This window comes from Polychytrium aggregatum (genome assembly GCF_025602895.1).
Source record: "Polychytrium aggregatum strain JEL109 chromosome Unknown BJ171scaffold_2, whole genome shotgun sequence".
NCBI lineage: Eukaryota > Fungi > Chytridiomycota > Chytridiomycetes > Polychytriales > Polychytrium > Polychytrium aggregatum.
In genome coordinates this window covers 1,334,609-1,353,055 of record NW_026516204.1, presented here as the reverse complement: position 1 = coordinate 1,353,055, position 18,447 = coordinate 1,334,609, and the positions used below count along the sequence as shown (strand labels likewise).

At 57.9% G+C, this 18,447-nt stretch overlaps 3 protein-coding genes and 4 non-coding genes across 7 annotated transcripts; 4 read left to right on the top strand and 3 right to left on the bottom strand.

Annotated features, from left to right (window-relative positions):
* Positions 1 to 452: 452 nt before the first annotated feature.
* Positions 453 to 534, top strand: BJ171DRAFT_t16. Its single transcript has one exon. It is a non-coding gene; the product is annotated as a tRNA-Ser (tRNA).
* Positions 535 to 576: 42 nt separating this feature from the next.
* BJ171DRAFT_t17 lies at positions 577 to 648 on the top strand. Its single transcript has one exon. It is a non-coding gene; the product is annotated as a tRNA-Pro (tRNA).
* A 236-nt stretch (positions 649 to 884) lies between these two features.
* On the top strand, positions 885 to 957 carry BJ171DRAFT_t18. The gene has a single exon. It is a non-coding gene; the product is annotated as a tRNA-Phe (tRNA).
* A 3,100-nt stretch (positions 958 to 4,057) lies between these two features.
* Positions 4,058 to 4,130, top strand: BJ171DRAFT_t19. The gene has a single exon. It is a non-coding gene; the product is annotated as a tRNA-Phe (tRNA).
* Positions 4,131 to 5,294: 1,164 nt separating this feature from the next.
* BJ171DRAFT_471129 (P-loop containing nucleoside triphosphate hydrolase protein) lies at positions 5,295 to 10,301 on the bottom strand (the record flags this gene model as incomplete). The annotated part of the gene is made up of 5 exons (XM_053108595.1): positions 5,295 to 6,833; positions 6,996 to 7,112; positions 7,416 to 8,030; positions 8,282 to 8,382; positions 8,528 to 10,301. 5 exons carry the CDS (start codon positions 10,299 to 10,301, stop codon positions 5,295 to 5,297), a joined length of 4,146 nt encoding a protein of 1,381 aa, XP_052971573.1.
* Positions 10,302 to 11,369: 1,068 nt separating this feature from the next.
* Positions 11,370 to 13,061, bottom strand: BJ171DRAFT_487171 (uncharacterized protein). The gene is made up of 4 exons (XM_053109259.1): positions 12,715 to 13,061; positions 12,143 to 12,505; positions 11,862 to 11,937; positions 11,370 to 11,827 (listed from the first exon to the last, which is right to left on the bottom strand). Exons 1-4 carry the CDS (start codon positions 12,968 to 12,970, stop codon positions 11,515 to 11,517), a joined length of 1,008 nt encoding a protein of 335 aa, XP_052971572.1. The 5' UTR covers positions 12,971 to 13,061; the 3' UTR covers positions 11,370 to 11,514.
* Positions 13,062 to 13,287: 226 nt separating this feature from the next.
* On the bottom strand, positions 13,288 to 15,060 carry BJ171DRAFT_487170 (uncharacterized protein). The gene has a single exon (XM_053109258.1). It carries the CDS (start codon positions 14,895 to 14,897, stop codon positions 13,725 to 13,727), a length of 1,173 nt encoding a protein of 390 aa, XP_052971571.1. The 5' UTR covers positions 14,898 to 15,060; the 3' UTR covers positions 13,288 to 13,724.
* Positions 15,061 to 18,447: the final 3,387 nt, after the last annotated feature.

Sequence of the window (18,447 nt, the reverse complement as noted above, 5' to 3'; positions counted from 1 at the left end):
ATTTGCGGAAACAGCCATGGATGGCCGGCCAAGACGTAGCCGGCCGGGGTGACGGATCGACAAGATCAAATCAAGCTCGACTCAGTTCCCGTCAGCGATGGCCCCCGGGCGATATGTCCATTCTGTAAGATCAGCGAAGAAATCGGCGGAGTTCGATGCACACCGTCGGGAGGTTTGATGAGCGAGCAGTAGCATCAGCACGGCCACAATATAACGAGCATTGGCGTTTGCGGGTTGAGGCGATGGGGCTCGTACCGGCAATCGGGAGGATATCAATTGCGCAGAGGGTATTTGTAACGCAGAGAATGTGAAATATGCAGAGGATATGGATTGTGCAGCGAGGATGAGGCCCGGGCAGCGGTGCAGCAATCGGACAATGACCCCTCCAAGGAATCACACTCCCCAGCCGCCCAGTTGCGCACACTATGGCGCTGCAAATATCGCCATCAACAGACGCCGTGTCCGAGCGGTTATGGAGCTTGACTAGAAATCAAGTAGGCTTTGCCTGCGCAGGTTCGAGTCCTGCCGGCGTCGGTGGGGCTGCAGCGACCCAACATCGCAGCAGCGTCTCTCTCTGGCTTCTTGGTACAGTGGTAGCATACTCGCTTAGGGTGCGAGTGGTCCCGGGTTCGATTCCCGGAGAAGCCCTTTTGCTCCACCGCTCTCGGCTCCCGTTGCCGTCACGCCCGGATGCTGCCAAGCGTCAGCGGTGGCCAGCCGTGGCTCCATTGCGCTGCGCTGCGTTGTGGTCGATCGTGTCCGCGGCTCGGCGAGATCGATCGTGCCTTTAATATGGTTTGTTGGCATGTTGCCTTGATGAAGCGTGTCTGGTGTCGTGCCTTGATGTGGTGTCGTGGGTGGTATCTGGATTACGACGATGCTAAGCCGCCTTAGCTCATCTGGGAGAGCGTAAGACTGAAGATCTTAAGGCACCCGGTTCGATCCCGGGAGGCGGCATTTACTTTTCGTTTTCCTCCGCATCGCTTCTGTTGTTCTGGCCCGATCTGCAACTGCCATTGCCATCGTTATCGCTATCGTTATCGTTATCGTTATCGTTATCGTTATCGTTATCGTTATCGTTATCGTCATCGTCGTAGTTGGTTCCAGAGGTGTTCTTCGGCACTGCGTCTGTCTGCTCTGCCCGCTGTCTGCTGCCGCTGGTGCAAGTCCTTTGCCAATGTGGCTGCAATCGCACGTTATTGTCAACGCCGTCGTTCTCACCATCGCCGCCCATTTCTTTATCTGGTATCATCACCGTTGATCCCCGTTAATCCTTGTCAATTCTTCCTCTACCCTTCGTTGGTCTTTCGTTGATCCCCGTTGATCCTTGTCGATTCTTCCTCTACCCTTCGTTGGTCCGTCGCTCGCCGCCTCTGTGCTTCAGCCCTCCCGTGGCTCTCCTCTTGTCGAATTCAGTTCATCGATGCCCAGCGACCGCAACGCCGAAACACCACAGCGCCAATAGACCACCATACTGCGATGGCGCAACACCGATGTACCGCAGCACCACGATGTCGCAACGCCTTTGTCTGCGACTGTTGAACATACAATCTCCACTGCCTCTGGACAAACCCGATTATGTCGTGTGCAGCCTGATGCAAATCCAATCATGATTGGGTCTCGAATCGTACGTCTGGCTGCTGATCGTGATTGGATTGGATTGGATTGGACTAGATTGGGGATTGGGGATTGGGGGTTTCGATGTGTCCACCTACCTGAGCACTGTGTTCATCTGAATTGTGTCCGTCTGAATAAAGTGTCCACCTGCAACCCAACGGCGGATACAAAGGTCCTCCCTCATCGAGATGGCATGAGCACCGAGTCAGGATGCGTTCCTCTCGATCAACTGGATTGCTTCCATGAGCCCGTCCTCTTCGATGGGGTTGGGATATAGAGGCTACAGAGGCACACCTTGTCCCCGTGCTCTCCGTACTCTGTCCATGGGACATTGCCCCGAGGCCAGGCTCCAGCAGCTGAGTCCGTCCGCATCCGGGGTCATCGCCCCGAACATCCAGTCGCTCTGTTGTCGCGGCTGTCAAGTCGACCGGCCTTGTGGACTGTTGATTTTGGCCAGGGAGCTTGGTGGCCGGGGTCAGCCTCGTTTCTGGAGAGCGGCAGTGCCAATCTCTTTGTTTCTCTTGAATCTCGCTTCCTTGGTTTCTTCTTTGAGGCAGGGGGCCTCAGTGATAATGTGGCTGCCGAGAGGCTGTGTTGGACTGTCTGTAATTATGCACACCACTTCCGGACACCCTTCCGCCGTCAGAAAACATCAACACATCAGCACATCAGCACATCAGCACACCAACACATCAACACATCAACACATCAACACATCAATATCTGCATCCCGACCCTGCCTCTGTTTCGAAGCTTCCTCGGTCGCGCCGCTGAGCTTCTCGTGATCAGTCACCTGCATCATCTTCATCTCTGATCCCTATTTAAGCCTGCCATCGGCATCCGAGGCTCTTGGTTCCCAGGAACAATCCTACCAACACCCAAGTTCCTCATCTCGTCTCTGGTGAGCCATCGCTGGTTCGCCGACTCGCCTGTCGGCTGTTGATGCATCACAGCTCCCGTTTGCACAAGCTTTGAGCAATATCACGCCGACCCCACTGACCACCTGGCATCTCTGTCCTTCATTGACGCTCCAGCCTCTCAACTGTCGAAAATGGAAATGTACGGCGGCGGATCCTCCAACGGGACCAAAAAGAGCTACCAGAACGGCTACACCAAGGCCTACACAAATGGCTATTCAGCCGGCTTTGCCCAGGGCTATTCCAATGGCTCTTCCTGTCCGCCCGATGCATATAATTCTGGTCGAACTAATGCCGGCTGGGATTCAAACTCGGGTAGATCATCGATCCCAAGCTGCAGCATCCGCGGCTGTGATAACAGCGACTCATCCTCGAAGGGAAGCCGCAGTGCCCGTGGGAGAAAGTGATGGCTCATGGGAACCGTGGGAGCCGCGGTCACGCCAAAGGCAGTGTTCAAGTAAGTCACCGGCCCCTGATTGCGATAGAGTTCACGTTTCGTGGCGCTGCGAGGGTGCCGTCTGAGCCTCAAGTGCCATCTCACGCCATTTGTGACGGCAGTTCCTGTGAAGACAGCTCCAGAAGGGGCCGAACATCTTTGTTGCGGCATCCATCGGTCTGCTCTCGGCCAACGCTTTGAATGCGCCTGAGCCGCCAAGGCTCGATTTCCTCGACAACTCCATTTCCTCGACAACTCCATTTCCTCGACAACTCCATTTCACCTTTGAAGCCTTGAATCCAATCTTGAGACCAATCTTGAGACCAATCTTGAATCCAATCTTGAATCCAATCTTGAATCCGATTTTGCGCTGGAGGGGGAGCCCGCACTGTCGAGTTTCCCTCAACGGCCCTTTGCCTCCAACACCTGCCGAATCACTCTTGTCCTCTGATTGTGCTCGCACAAATGTTCAATGTCTGTGATTGTGGTGGCTTGTTGCCTTTTGATTCTGTGTGGTGGCCACGACCTTTCTTTCTCTTCCTTTCTTTGTTTTCTTTCGCTCGTGGTCAAAAGTTTTGGAGGGATGTGATGTGGACGACAGCTGCTGTCCGAGCTGTCTCTGTGCCCAATACATCCGCCACCGTTTGAGGTATGCGCTCAGGGTGCTTCTGGGCTTTGGTGTGCCTCTGTGACTTGGTGTGTCTCGATGTGCCTCTGTGCCTCGGTTTGTCTATGGCTTCGGGCCGGGAATGTCGAGCCGCGCGCCGCATTGGTTCAGATCATAGATTCCAAATCACATTGGCGTCCTCGGGCCAATGCCAGAGTGCCCGCATATCGATTGGCCTCATCGCTGCACCGTGTGCGGTGTGCAGTGTGTAGTGTGCAGTGTGCAGTGTGCAGTGTGCAGTGTGCAGTGTGCAGTGTGCAGTGTGCGGTGTGCGGTGTGCGGTGTGTATCATACCTATGGCTCCGTCGTGATTGATGACGGCTTTAATATGGTTTGTTTGGCATGTTGCCTTGATGTGACGTGTTTGGTATGATGGTTGATGTGGTTTCGTGAGTGTCATCTGGATTACGGCGATGCTAAGCCGCCTTAGCTCATCTGGGAGAGCGTAAGACTGAAGATCTTAAGGCACCCGGTTCGATCCCGGGAGGCGGCATTTGCTTTTGTTTTCCTCCGCATCGCTTCTGTTGTTCTGGCCCGGTCTGCAACTGCCATTGCCATTGTCATTGCCATTGCCGTCTTCGTGGTTGACCCCGAAGGTGTTGTTCGGCTCTACGTCTATCTGCTGCGTCTGTCTGATGCGTCTGTCTGTTGCATCTATTGCGAATCCTTTGTCAACACCGCCGTTTGTGTCGTCGATGTCTCTCACCGTCTGCGACAATCAGTGTCGATCCCTTTGTCATTCAGACACACGGCCTGTAACGGGAGCAGTGCGACTGGCGCAGCGCCATCAGATGCAAATGCAACCTCCCAGCAGCATCGGAGGCCAGCACCATGGCTGCCGGTGTGGGGGCTCGACTTGGATATGCACTGGATATACACTGGGTATGCACTGGATATACACTGGATATGCACTGGATATGCACTGGATATGTACTGGATATGTACTGGGTATGCACTGAATATGCACTGGATTTGCTTCCCCACTCGATCCCGCCCACTCGATCCCGCCCACTCGATCCCGCCCACTCGATCCCGCACCCTCGACGGGATCCGTTGTCATCGTCGCGCGGTGGAGCATCCCTTGTGATGGAACAAGATTCTTATTGACTTATCGTAAGATATCGAGCAAATGGACGAGTGTGGCTAATGAAGTGATTGCGAGATATACCAAAGCATCGGATAACATCAAGCGTCGCCAACGCTCGTTCTTCCACAAATTTGTATATCGGCAACCCCCCCTCCCTTTGGTGAGTGTTCCTGGGTTCCTCGCGCATCAAAGCGTCACCGACCGGATTCAGAGCTGCGACAACACTTCAGAACCCAGCCACATGGGAATTCATATTCCTGATACTGGAGCTCGTCCCGTCTCAGTTCCTGATCCTGTTTTCCAAGCATATTATCCAAACGAAGCAGGGACAGGGTTCGAACTCCCGGAGCTAACAGTCTATTTCAGTTCAAGTCAGTGCTTAGATGATGTGTCTGACGCGAAACACCGACAATGTCAGGCCAAAGATGAAAGTGCGGGTGCTTGTCGTAAGGTGTGCTTGTGTGATGTTGGATGTGGCATGGTGGGTCTACGGTGTGAATTTGGAATGTTACTTGGTCACGGACGAGAGCATGGCCGCCTCGTTGCGCAATGGATGACAACCGAGCCCCGCTAGGATGACTTTACTGCCTCAGCCACGATTGACACAAGGCTCTCGCCTTTCTGACGGATCTGCGAAGGACCGAGTGTCAATGTTGATCGGGATGAACCTCTGGACGAGCTTGGGGCACGACTCTGGGTTACATTCTCGAGAATGCGCTCTGTTTTGTTGCCCTTGTTTAGATTCTCGCTGATGAGCCACTCGCAGTAGTTTTGGATGTGGTTTCGCAGGGTCGCCAGGGTCTCAGCCTTCAGATTCGAGCCGAGGGCAATGCCGAGCCATCCATCCAGGTAGATCTTGCCGCTGTTGCCCATCTCGAATTTGGGTGTCGTTTGGTACTCGGTGCGGGTCAGAAGCAGGAGCGCCAGTGGTTCGGCCTTGACGGTATTACGCATCAACACCATGTCGTCGACTTGATGGCGCTCTTGGTAGCAAACCAGTCGAGCCGGCAGGGGTTTGGTCTCCATTATGTCGTTGGCAGTGTCGCCGCCATCGTCCAAGTCCTGCAGGTCCGAGACCGAATCATCATCATCGTCATCGATATCGAGGACGTCGTTCGTGTCAAGCGTCCGGACCGTGGACTGACCCTCTCGGAAGCCGGCTGCGCCGTATGCAGTCGATTGTGCGGTCTGTTTGCTTTGTGGCGGCTCGGTGCGCCGAGCTGCAGTCCCACTCGAGGATCCATCATCGCTGGATCGCCACTTGAGCACGCTGCCTGAGGGCATACGCATCTTTTCAAAGGCACGACCGCGATAGACGTCGCGATCCATGACCTCAGCAACGTTGGGGAAGAGACTGCTGCCCAGCACAGCGCGGACCAGCCCCATGTTGTCGCTGTTGATATTGACATCTTTTCCGCCGGTTTGCCCGATGGGAATCTGCCCTGGCGACCAGGAACTGCTCCTGCGCACGATACCCGAGTCCTCGAGCGCCTTGAGAAGCTGAATGCGTGTCTTTTTCATCGTCTGAAGGCTCACGAGATGCAAGTAGTTGCTGTAGGCAAACTCGGATCCTCGGCGCTCTTGTTCGGCTTCAAGGAACATGTTGAAGGCATTCAGGGCCGCCACCTGGTCGCTCTCGGAGCCTCGCGCAAAGTTGCGGAAGATATGTTTGCGGGCCTGCTCCTTCTCGGCGGGATGGATCGAGTAGATTCCGCGGCCGGTTTCGATGATCGCTGCGATCGTCAGAATCGGGTCGAGGCAGCGGAAAATGGCTCCGTGAACCACCATTTTTCCGATCCAGGGATCGACGGGCATATCGCAAAGCAGCAGCCCGAGCGAGGTGAGGTCTTCGTTGGCCGACAGGGCCCCGAGGAGTTTGAGCTCGGCGATGGCCGTATTGATGTTGCGTCGCGGAGGTGGCTCGGGGGCACATTCTAAGATGCGTGCGATTGGCTCGGAAAACCCGAGTGCCTTAATCTTCAAACAAGTTGACTGCAAATCAACACGCAGCATCTCGGGCGAGATGGAGGCCTGTAGACTCTCCTTTTGTCGTCGTGAAGCCAGTGAGTAGTAGAATCCGCTTTGACATCTTCCAGCGCGTCCCTTTCTCTGCAAGTGAGGTACGTGTCAGTTTGCATTCTAGCACTTTCACACTGTCCAGCGCGACACAATCGATCCCAGCCACTTCTGTACTCTCACGACAGCCCATCTCCCCTATGACCGCTCGTGAATGCTGCATCACAGAATTCCAAAACGTGTTGGAGTACGCACCTGCTTGACGTTAGACTGGCTACACCATACGGGGTTGAGTGATGTGATCCGTCGCTGGGGATCGTAGATGTTGATACGAGCCTTGGCCGAGTCGATCACAAAGACCACATCATTGATCTTGAAACCGGAGCGTGACAGTATTTCATGAGTGGATAACACCGGATTGTGGTTGGGCAGAGTGTGTATATATAGCGCAAAGTCAGTAAAAGAGCCATAAAGCCATGGGTATACACCTGGGTGCCTGGGTGCCTGTGTATCTGGCACCCTTCTCTCTTTTATGTCTGAAGTTGGCCGCATGCGCGGGAGAAGCAAACTGCAGTGCCAAAGTGTGAGGACGTCTCGGGGATCGATAGTTGCTGCCAAACGATGCAGCACAATCAGGTAGCGCCCCCAAAGCGAGCAGATGCATCATGGACGAACCGTGATCGAGGTCTCGGCAATGTTGGTACTCAGGATGATCTTGCGCGTGCCCTGAGGCGGGCGAACAAAGACATCCCGCTGAGCCGACGGCGGCATCGACGAGTGCAGGGTATGTATCCGAAATTTGTCTGGGTTGTTGAAGCCAAGACGGTAGGCATCCCGCTTGAGCAGATTGTTTACAGCGTCGATCTCACTCCACCCAGGCAAGAACACCAAGATGGCGCCTTCCTCGCCACGAGAGCAGATGTGGCAGATAAGAGACTCCACCAACTCGACGGGGAGGTCGGGCTCGTTATGATGGCTCCGGGTTGGGCGGTAGCTTGAGTTGAAGGCTACATCAATATAGTGATGGGTGGACTTTGCCTTGAGGGCGGAGGAATAGGGCGATCGCTCGATCATGTCCACAACATCTTCGAGCGAGTGTTCTGTGACGGGGAAGACACGGCCAGGGATACTCAGGACAGGCGGATGGCGATGGGCGCCGTTGACAAGGCCGAATCCCTTGAAATACTCCTGGAAGAGCACCGTGTCTGCCGTGGCAGACATTAGAATCAACTTCAAATCCGACCGACGATTCAACAAGTTTCTCAGAATGATCAGGAGGATATCGGTGTTCTGTCAGAAGGAGGGCAGCAGGGTCAGGTTAGATTCACGGTCATAGGAGGTCCGATGCAGGGGCGCAATCAGCAACGCCAGCTCCATTATGGACGGCCTGCACAGGCCAGTGATCTAGAACTTGTGGTAGCCGCTCTCTTCACGCCTAAGGAGCCGATTCATTGCGTATGCTGGTGCTGGGCCTCAAAGGACGAGTGGACTGTTGCCCAAACACTGCCTCGCCTGAACAGGAACAGCTGTGGCCGCCATACCAGATCTCGCTCGTGTACTTCGTCCAAGATGATGTGGCTAATGCCGTCCAGGGAAGGATTGGTCTGGATGCGGCGGAGAAGGATGCCGGATGTGCAAAACACTGATGGACATGATTTGGTGAGGGATCGGTGACATTGGCGCAGGTGACATCCAAGCAACGGGAGACGGTGGGAGTCAGTTCGTGCCTCGGATCGATGCGCAAGCTATGGGTATGCGAGACGCAGAGCTGGCTCTGGTATACGTACCGAGTTGTCCAACCTTGGGATTAGATGTCGGCCGAACCTCGTCGAAACGCACTTGATAGCCGACAGCGCTGCGACGGCCCAGCGTCTCACCACGCTCCTCCGCGACTCGCTGGGCCACCGAAATGGCAGCAATGCGTCTGGGTTGTGTACAGACGATGCTCGGCGCGCGGCCAGCTGCGCTTTGGTTGGAGGACAGCCGCTGCTTCTCGGCAAAGTGCTGGAGGATATACTGCGGAATCTGTGTGGTTTTGCCGGCGCCGGTCTCGGCTGCGATGATTGTAACGGGGTTGCTCTCGATCGAGGCAATGATTTGTTGGTACTGCGGTGCAATGGGCAACGTCGAGGCCTGTACAGCGTCCGGAACGGGAATCTCGATCGGCAGGATGGGCTTTGCGAGCGGGCGGGCTGGCTCATTGTCTTCCCAGGCCTGGGAGGCTCCAAAGCTCAGGCCACTCGAGCTCGACTGGGTCGTGGGCAGTGCCGACACAAACGTCTTGCTATCGATACTGCGTAAAAACTCTTGTGCCTGCTTGGCCAGGTCATCGGGCAGATCGGCGACAATGGGGTTGTCGAGCATATCCTGCAGCCGCTTCTTGAAGGGGATGCTGTGGATGCTGAAGGCCTCGGGGACCACCGAGGGCGTTGCATCCAGAATGCGGGCGGCCAGATCGCGGTATGCAAGGCGCAGCGCTTCGCCCTTTTGTCGGTGGGTTGCCACGGCGTGGACTTGCGAAATCGACAGCTCGCCAAGGGAATGCTGTGGGAGCAGCATCTGCACGCCCCACAGGAATGAGCCCTTCTCGATGTGAATGTGGTGGTACGTGGGCTCGGGCACAGGCTGCTTGGTCCGCCCGCAGTAAAACTCGACAAACTTCTTTTCCACAAACTCGTTCGGGTTCGGCGGCAGGACCAGCGAGGCGTCGCGGACAGGGGGCCTGGTCTCAAAGTAGATGCGGTGCTCGGGCTTGCGCTCATGGCGACCCTTGGATCGACCCGAGCGGGACGGGTCGCCGTGTTGTCGGGGATGCCCACCCGATCGGGAAGGGCTCGGGCTCGGGCTATGGGCTTGCAGATGATGCGTGAGCTTGCGCCCAGTCTTGGTCTGGAGATCGGCTGAATCGGCGAGGCTCTCGATGTAGCGCGAGGCTTTCTGCAAAACCAACGAACGAGCCAGCTTCTTGTTTCGGGCAGCAACCTCGATGAGGACGGGGCTCTTTTGCCGAACTGGGAGCCGGAGCAAGCCAACAAACTCGCCGTTGGGCTTGTTGGGATGTGGGCGGTTCACGATCTCGACCTTGGGGCTGCTTCCGAAGAGAGCATAGTAGGTCTGCACGACAGCCCGGCTCTTGGCGAGTCCATCGCTCTCGGCAGAAACCGACTGCGACGGGGACGGCGACGGAGAGGAAGTTGAGGGCGAGGACGGGGGCTCGCGCGGATTACGGTTGCGGGATGCCTTGGAGCGAGCGTTGCTGGCCTTTGGGGGCGGATTGCTTCTCTTGGTGGGCTCGGGTTCGGGTTCGGGCTCGGGCTCAGGCTCAACTGGAGACTCTAGAGACGGTCGCTGCCGAGCACGGGCCATATCAGTCCCACCTGTATGTAGCTGTTGCGACTGCATGTAGACGGCCGGGTTGGGATGCGGCGTGGCTCCATACGGATAGGCATAGTGATAGGCGTGCTGGTGGAAGCCCGGTTGCATCGGGGTGGGGCTAGGTGAGTGGGACCGGAACGATTCGTATGATGCAGCATATGAAGCCGGAGGGCGATAGGCATACATCGAGTTGGGGTGGTAGTAGGCTCCGGCTGGATAGCTTTGCTGCTGCTGCTGCTGCTGCTGCTGCTGCTGCTGGAAGTAATATTCCGAGGCCTGGGGAGGCAGCGGCGACGGACCGCCGCGGGCAGGATGCTCGGGAGGCTGGGAATGGGCATCGTCGGTGACGTGCTGAGGATATGGAGACGAGCTCCGAAAGTCATACGGGGTGGGGCTGTAGTAGCGCCGGTAGGGCTGGTCGCTCATGGTACGAGATTCAACGAGCCTTGCGGATTGCAAACGAAGCAGGTCGCGCAAAGAAGGCAGACGGCTGATGACGGAGCAGGTGCGACAGAGTTTCCAGGAGTGGAGAACGGAGGCAATGGCCATGAATGCGTGTTATCCAATCGTGGCGGCTAGGAGCGACACTGTTGTCAAGTCTCTGTCGGAATGTGCCCGCGAGCCGCCCAAGGAAACAAAGCGATGTTGATTAGAGAGCGATCTCTGCTCGGTCAGATGCCCGGCCCGGATGTGCTTGGGTTCTCAGCAACCATATCAGCGAAATTGTCAGCCAAGGCACCACAGCCTGCTGGCCGAAAGCGATGGACCAGCGAGCGAGCCCATGCCTGCCCTTGCTACTGCCCAAGACTCATGGAGTGGTCTTGGCTACTGTCGAGCAGCTCCAGGCCAGACGTTGGGTGCTGCCGGCATCGCTCTCCGCTTGTCACGAGGAGCCGCTCCCGCTCATGCAGGAAAGATCTGGCAGCGGCGGCAGCCCTGGCATGACACAGCACCAAATGCGACGGCAGCGGCGGCGGCAGAGCGAAAGCGCACCTGGTATTGCTCGCTCAGACGTTCGATCGACTCGATCATCAAGTTGCAGACATCCAGCCGAGGCAACGGCGCTCGATTGCTGGCGGAGGAGGGTGTGGGCGGTGGTGACGGCTCCGAAAAGAAAAAATCCAGAAGCTGCGCGATCACGTGGATCGCGTTGGTCCTGGACATGGACTCAACAACCACACCACGCCAGCGACAGCCCAGGGAAGGGAAGGGAAGGGAAGGGAAGGCAAGGGAAGGGAAGGCAAGGGAGAAACAGGGCTGCCGGAGCACCCTGCAGCGCACACTCTCGGCGACGTCAAGGTGCAAGGACACGGTGGAGATCTGTGGACGATGGGGGGCTGCCCAGCCCGGTGGCCTGCAGTTCAGCAACTTTCATTTCGGAGGCGCTGGCGGCTGGTCGTTACAGGCTGGACCACAGCCATTGCTGGCTCTGCTCCTCCATGAAGGGGCTGCAAGTGTGTCCCACGCCCGGCTCAACGATCCATTTGAGTCTGCCGGTGGCGGCATCGTCGGCCAAGACCGCCACACCTTCTTCCTGCGGTCCGGCTCGAGTATAGACCTTGGACCGGAGCTCCTGCACGAATCCCTGGCTGCAGCTGCTCGGCACGAGCTTGTCGTCACCGCCGTGGAGCAGGAGCAAGCTTCGGCCCTTGAACTGCAATGGCAAATGCACCGGATCGTGGCGACGGAGGCTCTCAACAAAGACGGGCTGCCTCGTAATGCTCGGGCGGGATCGGTGTCTTGGACCGCTTGGCTCGGTAGTTCATGAGGCTGCTGTAGTCGCCGCACCCAATAATGCTGATACCGATCTTGATGCGTTCATCTTGAGGGGAGTGCGAGAGAGCGAGTGGAATGGAGAAGAGCAAGCCGAGGAGGAGCAGTTGCTATAGTTAGACGCGGATCGGTCATCATCGCGGCTGGCTGTCGGAGGCGGTCCTCAGGATGGCTGGACGGTGATCAGGGCGATGGCTGGGCGATGACTGGGCGATGACTGGACGATGACTGGACGATGGCTGGGCTCGGCTCACCTTTGGCCATGGCAAGGAGGGTCGAGTGACCGCCGAGACTAACACCGACGACGATCCAACGCCAGATGGCCCCCGTCTCGGGCGGCAGGAAGAACGGAAGGACGTCGATGAGATAGGAGAGGTCGCAGGCGGTGCCGTATTGGATCGCCCACATATCGTAGCAGTGCCGGTCGTTGCCGGCCTTCCAGGATTCATTCTGCAGGTCGCTCAGGAGCCGCGAGCCGTGGTTGCGTTGCTCGACGGCGACGGCGATGACGTGGTGGTTGCCACTCTGGCGACCTGACTCGGCGCTGTGGCTATTGTTGCTGCCGAAGGGGTCCTGGCATAGTCGCATGCAGAACTTGAAGTATTTGTTTGGGGAGGCTAGTGAGACAGGGATAGGAAGCCCAGGCGTCAGCGATTTGCCCATGGCTGAGATGCAGGAGCATGTGGATGTGGATGTGGATTCGAAGATAGCAGGCCATCCATCCTGATAGGGATCTACTTGTGCCCAATGTGTTGATTCTATCGATACAGCAACCAGCGCAACAGGCTTGATTTGTCGAGGCACATTGTCTTGGTCAGGAACTTACATTTGCGACCATGAGCAAAGAAACAGACGCTCACGGACGGAAAGTCGCCGACCCGATGCTTGGCCCGGAGCTGATCCAAGCCAAAGACGAAAAGCTTGAGGCCGCCAACAATGAGGACCTCGGGCTCGGGCTCGGGTTCGGGTTCGGGCTGGTTGGTTGCGTTGGCAGCGGTGGTTCTGGTGTCGGCGGCTAGACTGCGGTCCTGGGCACCAGTTTGGATGTCCAGGTCGCTGGTACTGCTCTGCTGGGAGTTCATGCAAGCGATCGAGGGCCAGGTGGTCGATTGAGGGAATGCACCACGGCGGTGGATCGGCGCTGCGGGTCTGTTGATCTAAGATCACTGCTCGCGATGGATGAGCGACATCGGAGATTTCTGGATGGCCGGAACGAGGGACCGGTCTCCTGCTGTGCCGGCCCACACACACACCCAGGCTTCATCGAAGGGCCTGGGGATGCAAACCAAGGCTGCGTATGCCAGCCGCCTTCATGTTCTCATGAGCGAGAAGGAGGGGGGAAAGATGGAGGAGCGAATGCACGCAACAGATATGCCGACGGATCCAGCGCGCTGTGAAATGGAGATTGCGATGGGTGTGTATTCAGGCAAAAAAAAGTAACAATGTTGACCAATATCAATACCCAGGATGCCCCCGATGCTGTAAATATCTGGTGCGAGCGCCATCGATCCAATGAACCACACGGTTGGGTGGATGGGGAATGCGGGCACGGAAGGAGCAGCCATCCACCACGAGAGATCGATAGGTTAGTGCGACAGCCAAGGGAGATCCCTCTTCTTGGACACAAGCATCTAGCTCTGCGCAGATGTGCGGCGGGATGGGACGGGGTCGGATGGGATGGAACGGAATGTATAAGGCTGCTCGACTTACACATATAGATGCTGCTGTCGCTGGATTGGGCCGAGACAGAATCCAATGGCGAGCACGACGCCCGAGTCTGCGAACGTCAGCGTTCCCGCATCATCTTCACCTCCGCCTCCGCCAAGACGATAGGGATCACTTTCTCTGGATGGCCTTGGTCAGGTACATTTTGGCCAGCCCCGGGCCCGAGAACTGGTTGATCTGTTTGCAGTAGGTGTCGATCTGGTTGGTGATGATGAGCGACTCGAGGCGGCTGGGCTCCGAGGCCTGGATCTTTTGGAGCGAAAGCGGGTTGGCGGTGGCTGCCAGATCCTCCTCCGAGTAGATGGCGTCGGCTCCCGATGCCAGACGCGCGGCGTTCTCTTGCCGTTTCTTCTGGACGGCCTGGTTGGCTCGCTGCTGCTCCTTTTGGAAGTTTCGGTGCCAGGCGTGCCATCTCCACTGCTCCTGGCCATACTCCTCCACGGTCTCGCCGAGGTATTCGAGATGCTTCTCCAGGTAGTTTTCGAGGCCAAGCTCCAGGTTATCGGCGTTGGGGGTCAAGGACGAGTGCGCGGCCGGGATGCGCGAGCGGAAGGAGGAGGCGGGCGACTGCAGGGCGTGCGAGAGGGACGGCGAGGGAAGGGCGGCTTCGTCGAGCTGCCGGAGGAGCGCGTTCAAAAGATGCGAGTTTCGGATCTCGATCGGCAGGGTCTCAAAGACGGACGAGGGCGTGATGTGGTTCTTGGCCAGGGTCTCCATGGTGAACTTTTGCTCCTTGTAGATCTCCATGAAGGCGTCGGTGAGTCGCATGGCACGCAGCGAAAGGTTGCCCTGCGAGGTGCGGGTGGGGTCGTAGATGATGACGACGGACTGGGCAAAGGCACGCTGGTAGCTGAGCTGCGACTCGATCAGGTTCTGGTTCCAGAAGGAGCCCATCGAGGTCGACTGGTACCAGCCGACGGTGTTGGCGTCGTAGTTGAGTTTTCGGAGGCATCGCAGCATCTTGAGCTGGTAATCGGAGCTGTCGGTGTCGGGCTGGGTGTTCTCGCCGCCGCGGTGCTCGTGGTCGTCGCCGCCGTCCTCCTTCTGGTTGATGGTGTAGGGGAACGAGTTGGTGACCTCGAGGGTGCCGGCAATGTCGATGCCGAGGAGCTGGCCAACGGCTGGGACGGGGTAGTTGTCCCGGGTGTGCTTGACGATCTTGAGGATGGTGAGGGGATCAAGCTGGACGGTCTTCAGGGGAACGGACTCGACCTGCCATTCTTCCAGACCCTCGAGATTGACTCTCTCTTGGGCGAGTTCGGCAGTGGAGATCACTTTGGCCATGATGCAGAGACGGGAGGAGGAGGGTTGTGAGAGCTTGGTGTGGGGAGAAGGGATGCTCAGCGGTGTCCTTTGGCGAGCGGCTCTTGGCGAAATCGAGCTTGTCCGGCTGGCTGATCCGAGCAGTCCAGAGCAATCGTTGGGCGACGACGGGCCTGACCTTGCGTTTCTGGCGGGTTTTCTTGCTCCCCAGACGCTCGAAAAAAACGACAAAAAAAGTTAGACCGTGGCGCAGCGCGATCGACCCGACTGCAGCCGGATCCAGCCGAGGCCGAGGGAACACGTGAGGACCAGATTCTGGTGGGGCTTTGTGGAACAGCTCGAGGAAATCGGTGCGGCATGCTGGAACGACGACAGATGCATCGTCTCTCTCGGGCTGATCGGAATGGCTGGCTGCTGGGAGCGACTGGCCGATCGGAATGGCTGGCTGCTGGGAGCGACTGGCCGATCGGAATGGCTGGCTGCCGGCCATGGCAGACTCGGCAGGGGCGCACTTTGGACCAACCACAGCAGTTTGGGTATGAATCCCCCATTTCCAAGAGGGCTGATCTTCCCGGACGCAGCTTACCGAGACAATAGGCGCCGTTGCCCTCCGCCCCGATGCTGGCAGCTTTGATTCGGGCATCGGGTGAATTTCCGCTGGTGCTGACGGAACCGCATAGCTTTCGCTAATGTTCGGGCACTGACTGAATGGAGTCGATGTGCTGGCCAGACCACCATGGCCGACAGCAGCGGCTGTCCGGGCTGACACCGATTCACTGTCCTCCGTTCATGATCCAGTCGGACCACCGTCGCGAGTCCCTCAAGTCAGCGCCCGCCCAGCCGGATGGGGGCAGGCGGCGGGCGAACAAGCAAGGCCGACCCAGCCAGGTATTCCCGCAGCAGATGATTCGCCACGATATGGGGTGCCGCTCAAGACCGGCCCTTCTGCTGCCATTACTGGCCCTGACAACCCAACGATCCGACGACTGTATCGGCAGACACCCTGCTTTCGAGCAGACGCGCCAGCGACAGCCCGCCCAAAAGCGCACGATCGCAGGCCGGGGGCAGAGCTGGCCAGCGGAAGGACGAGATCGAGCGGGAGGACGGGGCCGAGCGGGCATCCCGAGAAGCAAGGCTGGGGGAACTTGGGGAGAGGACATCAAGACCGGGTGAGCTCGAGTTGACGTTTTGGCTCTGGTCCATCGGCAAGGGGTCCGCGAAATAGTCAATCGGATCCAGTTCCAGGAGCGAATTGAGTCTGCGGCTGCCGAAATGGCAATTCAGTATAAGGCCAGCATACATTGCAGGGGATCTGAGCCATCGAGGGACGATTGGGGGGGGGATCATCGGGGCCCCAAGTGGCCCGAACGGCCAGGGCCAAGGAGCCTTGCGGAAGGATAGGGGCCTGCTCGATCTCGCGCCCTTGGCCCGGGAGACTTGCGGGGGAGGGTGACAAGATGCAGCATCTCCCGCCATGAGAATGCGAGCGTGAGAAGTCGGATGAAAGCGAGGATATCAGTGCCATTTGACGGTGATGGCATCTGAAAGTATCAAGTCGAGCCAGCACTTGTAGCTGGAAGCTCGCGCAGTGTTGATCTCATGGCTCGAGGTGCATCTAGCTGATGTCAGGGCGAGAATGGTGCCCAATGGCCTTGTAGTGATGATATGTTGGAGAAGGACATGTATAACCATGGTCATATCCCCTCCCTCAAGTGATCGCCTTTCATTGCTCACACGCCGAACGGTGGCCGTCTGGGTCTGTCGCTTGCATGCGGATTCATCGCTTGGCTTCCTCGAGATCACCCCAAGATCACTCCAAGATCACCCCAAGATCACCCCAAGATCACCTCGAGAGCCCAATCCGACACACAGACGGGACGGCGGCGGTGGACGAGGCACCAGGCGGACAAGAAATCCCAGCCGGAGGGAAATCTCGTCAGAGCAACAAGCGCACCGGACAATCCGGCGGAACCTGTGCTTGGATCTTAACGGAGGCTTGCCGTGCTTATCCCGCTCAAGGTCCGAAGGAGGAGGGGGCGCCGGAGCAGGTCGGCCGGTGTCGACTGCTCGGCGGCTGTCCACCGAGCCATGAATCCGCCTACTCTTGTGGCTGCGACGGCGCTGTCCAGTCCGTTGGACAAGGCCGATCGATGTTTGGCCGTGCTGATCGACGCACAGCGAGATACGGCGACGTTGATCGAAAGGAAGGTGGATACCGGGTGGCATGATCAATCGATCGTAACAGTGGATCGATCGTAACAGTCGACTGGTTGCAACAGTACGGCTGATCGCTTCATGGCTCTGGCAGAGGGCCCCAACCCGCCCTCCGTCTCCTCCTCCAGTGCCGCCTTCCTCCGCCCAGCGACGGTCACTTCTCAGCACGCGGCTTCCGGTGCTGGCTCCCGTCGGTCTGCTGGTGTTTCCAGGCGGAGACATACGGGCTGGGCTGTCTGTCTCCTTTGGGCGGTGTGGACGTTGCGGACGATGGCACGGCAGCCACACCAATCGGGGCCATTCAGACCCCCCCTGCTCCTGCTCCGTGCCAGGACAGACAGCGCCCAGAGGATGACGGGGACCACTTGCGCGGGCCGGTTGTTGTTGCTGCCGACGGCTATCGGTGTTACTGCTTTGGCTCGCCGAGTCGGCCGTTGCTGTCTGACGACTCGGTCCACTCGGCTGATAGAGACCCCCCCCCTCTGATTTAAAGTCCTGTCCATCCGCTCCTGGCAGAGCCCAGATCTAACTTCTTTCTGGGGGGAACCGCCGCTTTGCTGATCCTGTCGGTCCACCCGCCTCGTCGCTCTGATCTGGATCCGCGGACCTGCCACTGTCCTCTTGGGCTGCCCCATACAACTGCCACCGCTGTCGCTGTTGGCGAGCTCATTTGCCCCACCTGCATTGGAACCCATTTATCGCCCATCGAAATCATTATCACCCATTCAACCATTATCACCCCATCGAAATCATCATCACCCATTGAAACATCGCTTGTGCCGAACACTCCACCCGCAGCGACCCAGTGCTTTCCCCCTCCGCACTCTGATCCGGTGCGCTCGGTCTTGTCTCGCCTCCCCCGTGTCTGCTCTGGCACCCGCCGAATCCGCCCGCTATATCAGCGCTTCCTCAACCAGCCGTGGCATCGCTTCCCTTGTCTTGTTTCCCTTCCCATTTGCCTGGCCGCCTGCTCGCCTTCTATTCTCCCTGGCTTCGCGTCTTGCTGTCTTTGCGTTCGCACTTGGTCTCTCCCCATCCAGTCTTGCTTGCGCTTCCCTATCCCCGAGTCATCCTCGAGTCATCCTCGAGTCATTTCCAGCCTCGAGCACCATCTGCCCCGCCATCGCCGCTCCAGCAGATCCCCAGACAACTTCACCCAAAAGAAATGCCCAAATCCGTGACAGAAAAAGCCACCATCGTCACAGAGGCCTATGGCTCCCCAAGGAACGTCAAGGCGACGGCCCGCAAATACGGTATCCAGCCCCAGCACATCCGTCGCTGGTCTCGCCAGCTGCACAGAAAGTTTGGAGATACCCAGACGCTACCCTTCCCGATACCCGGATCGAAGCCCCCATGC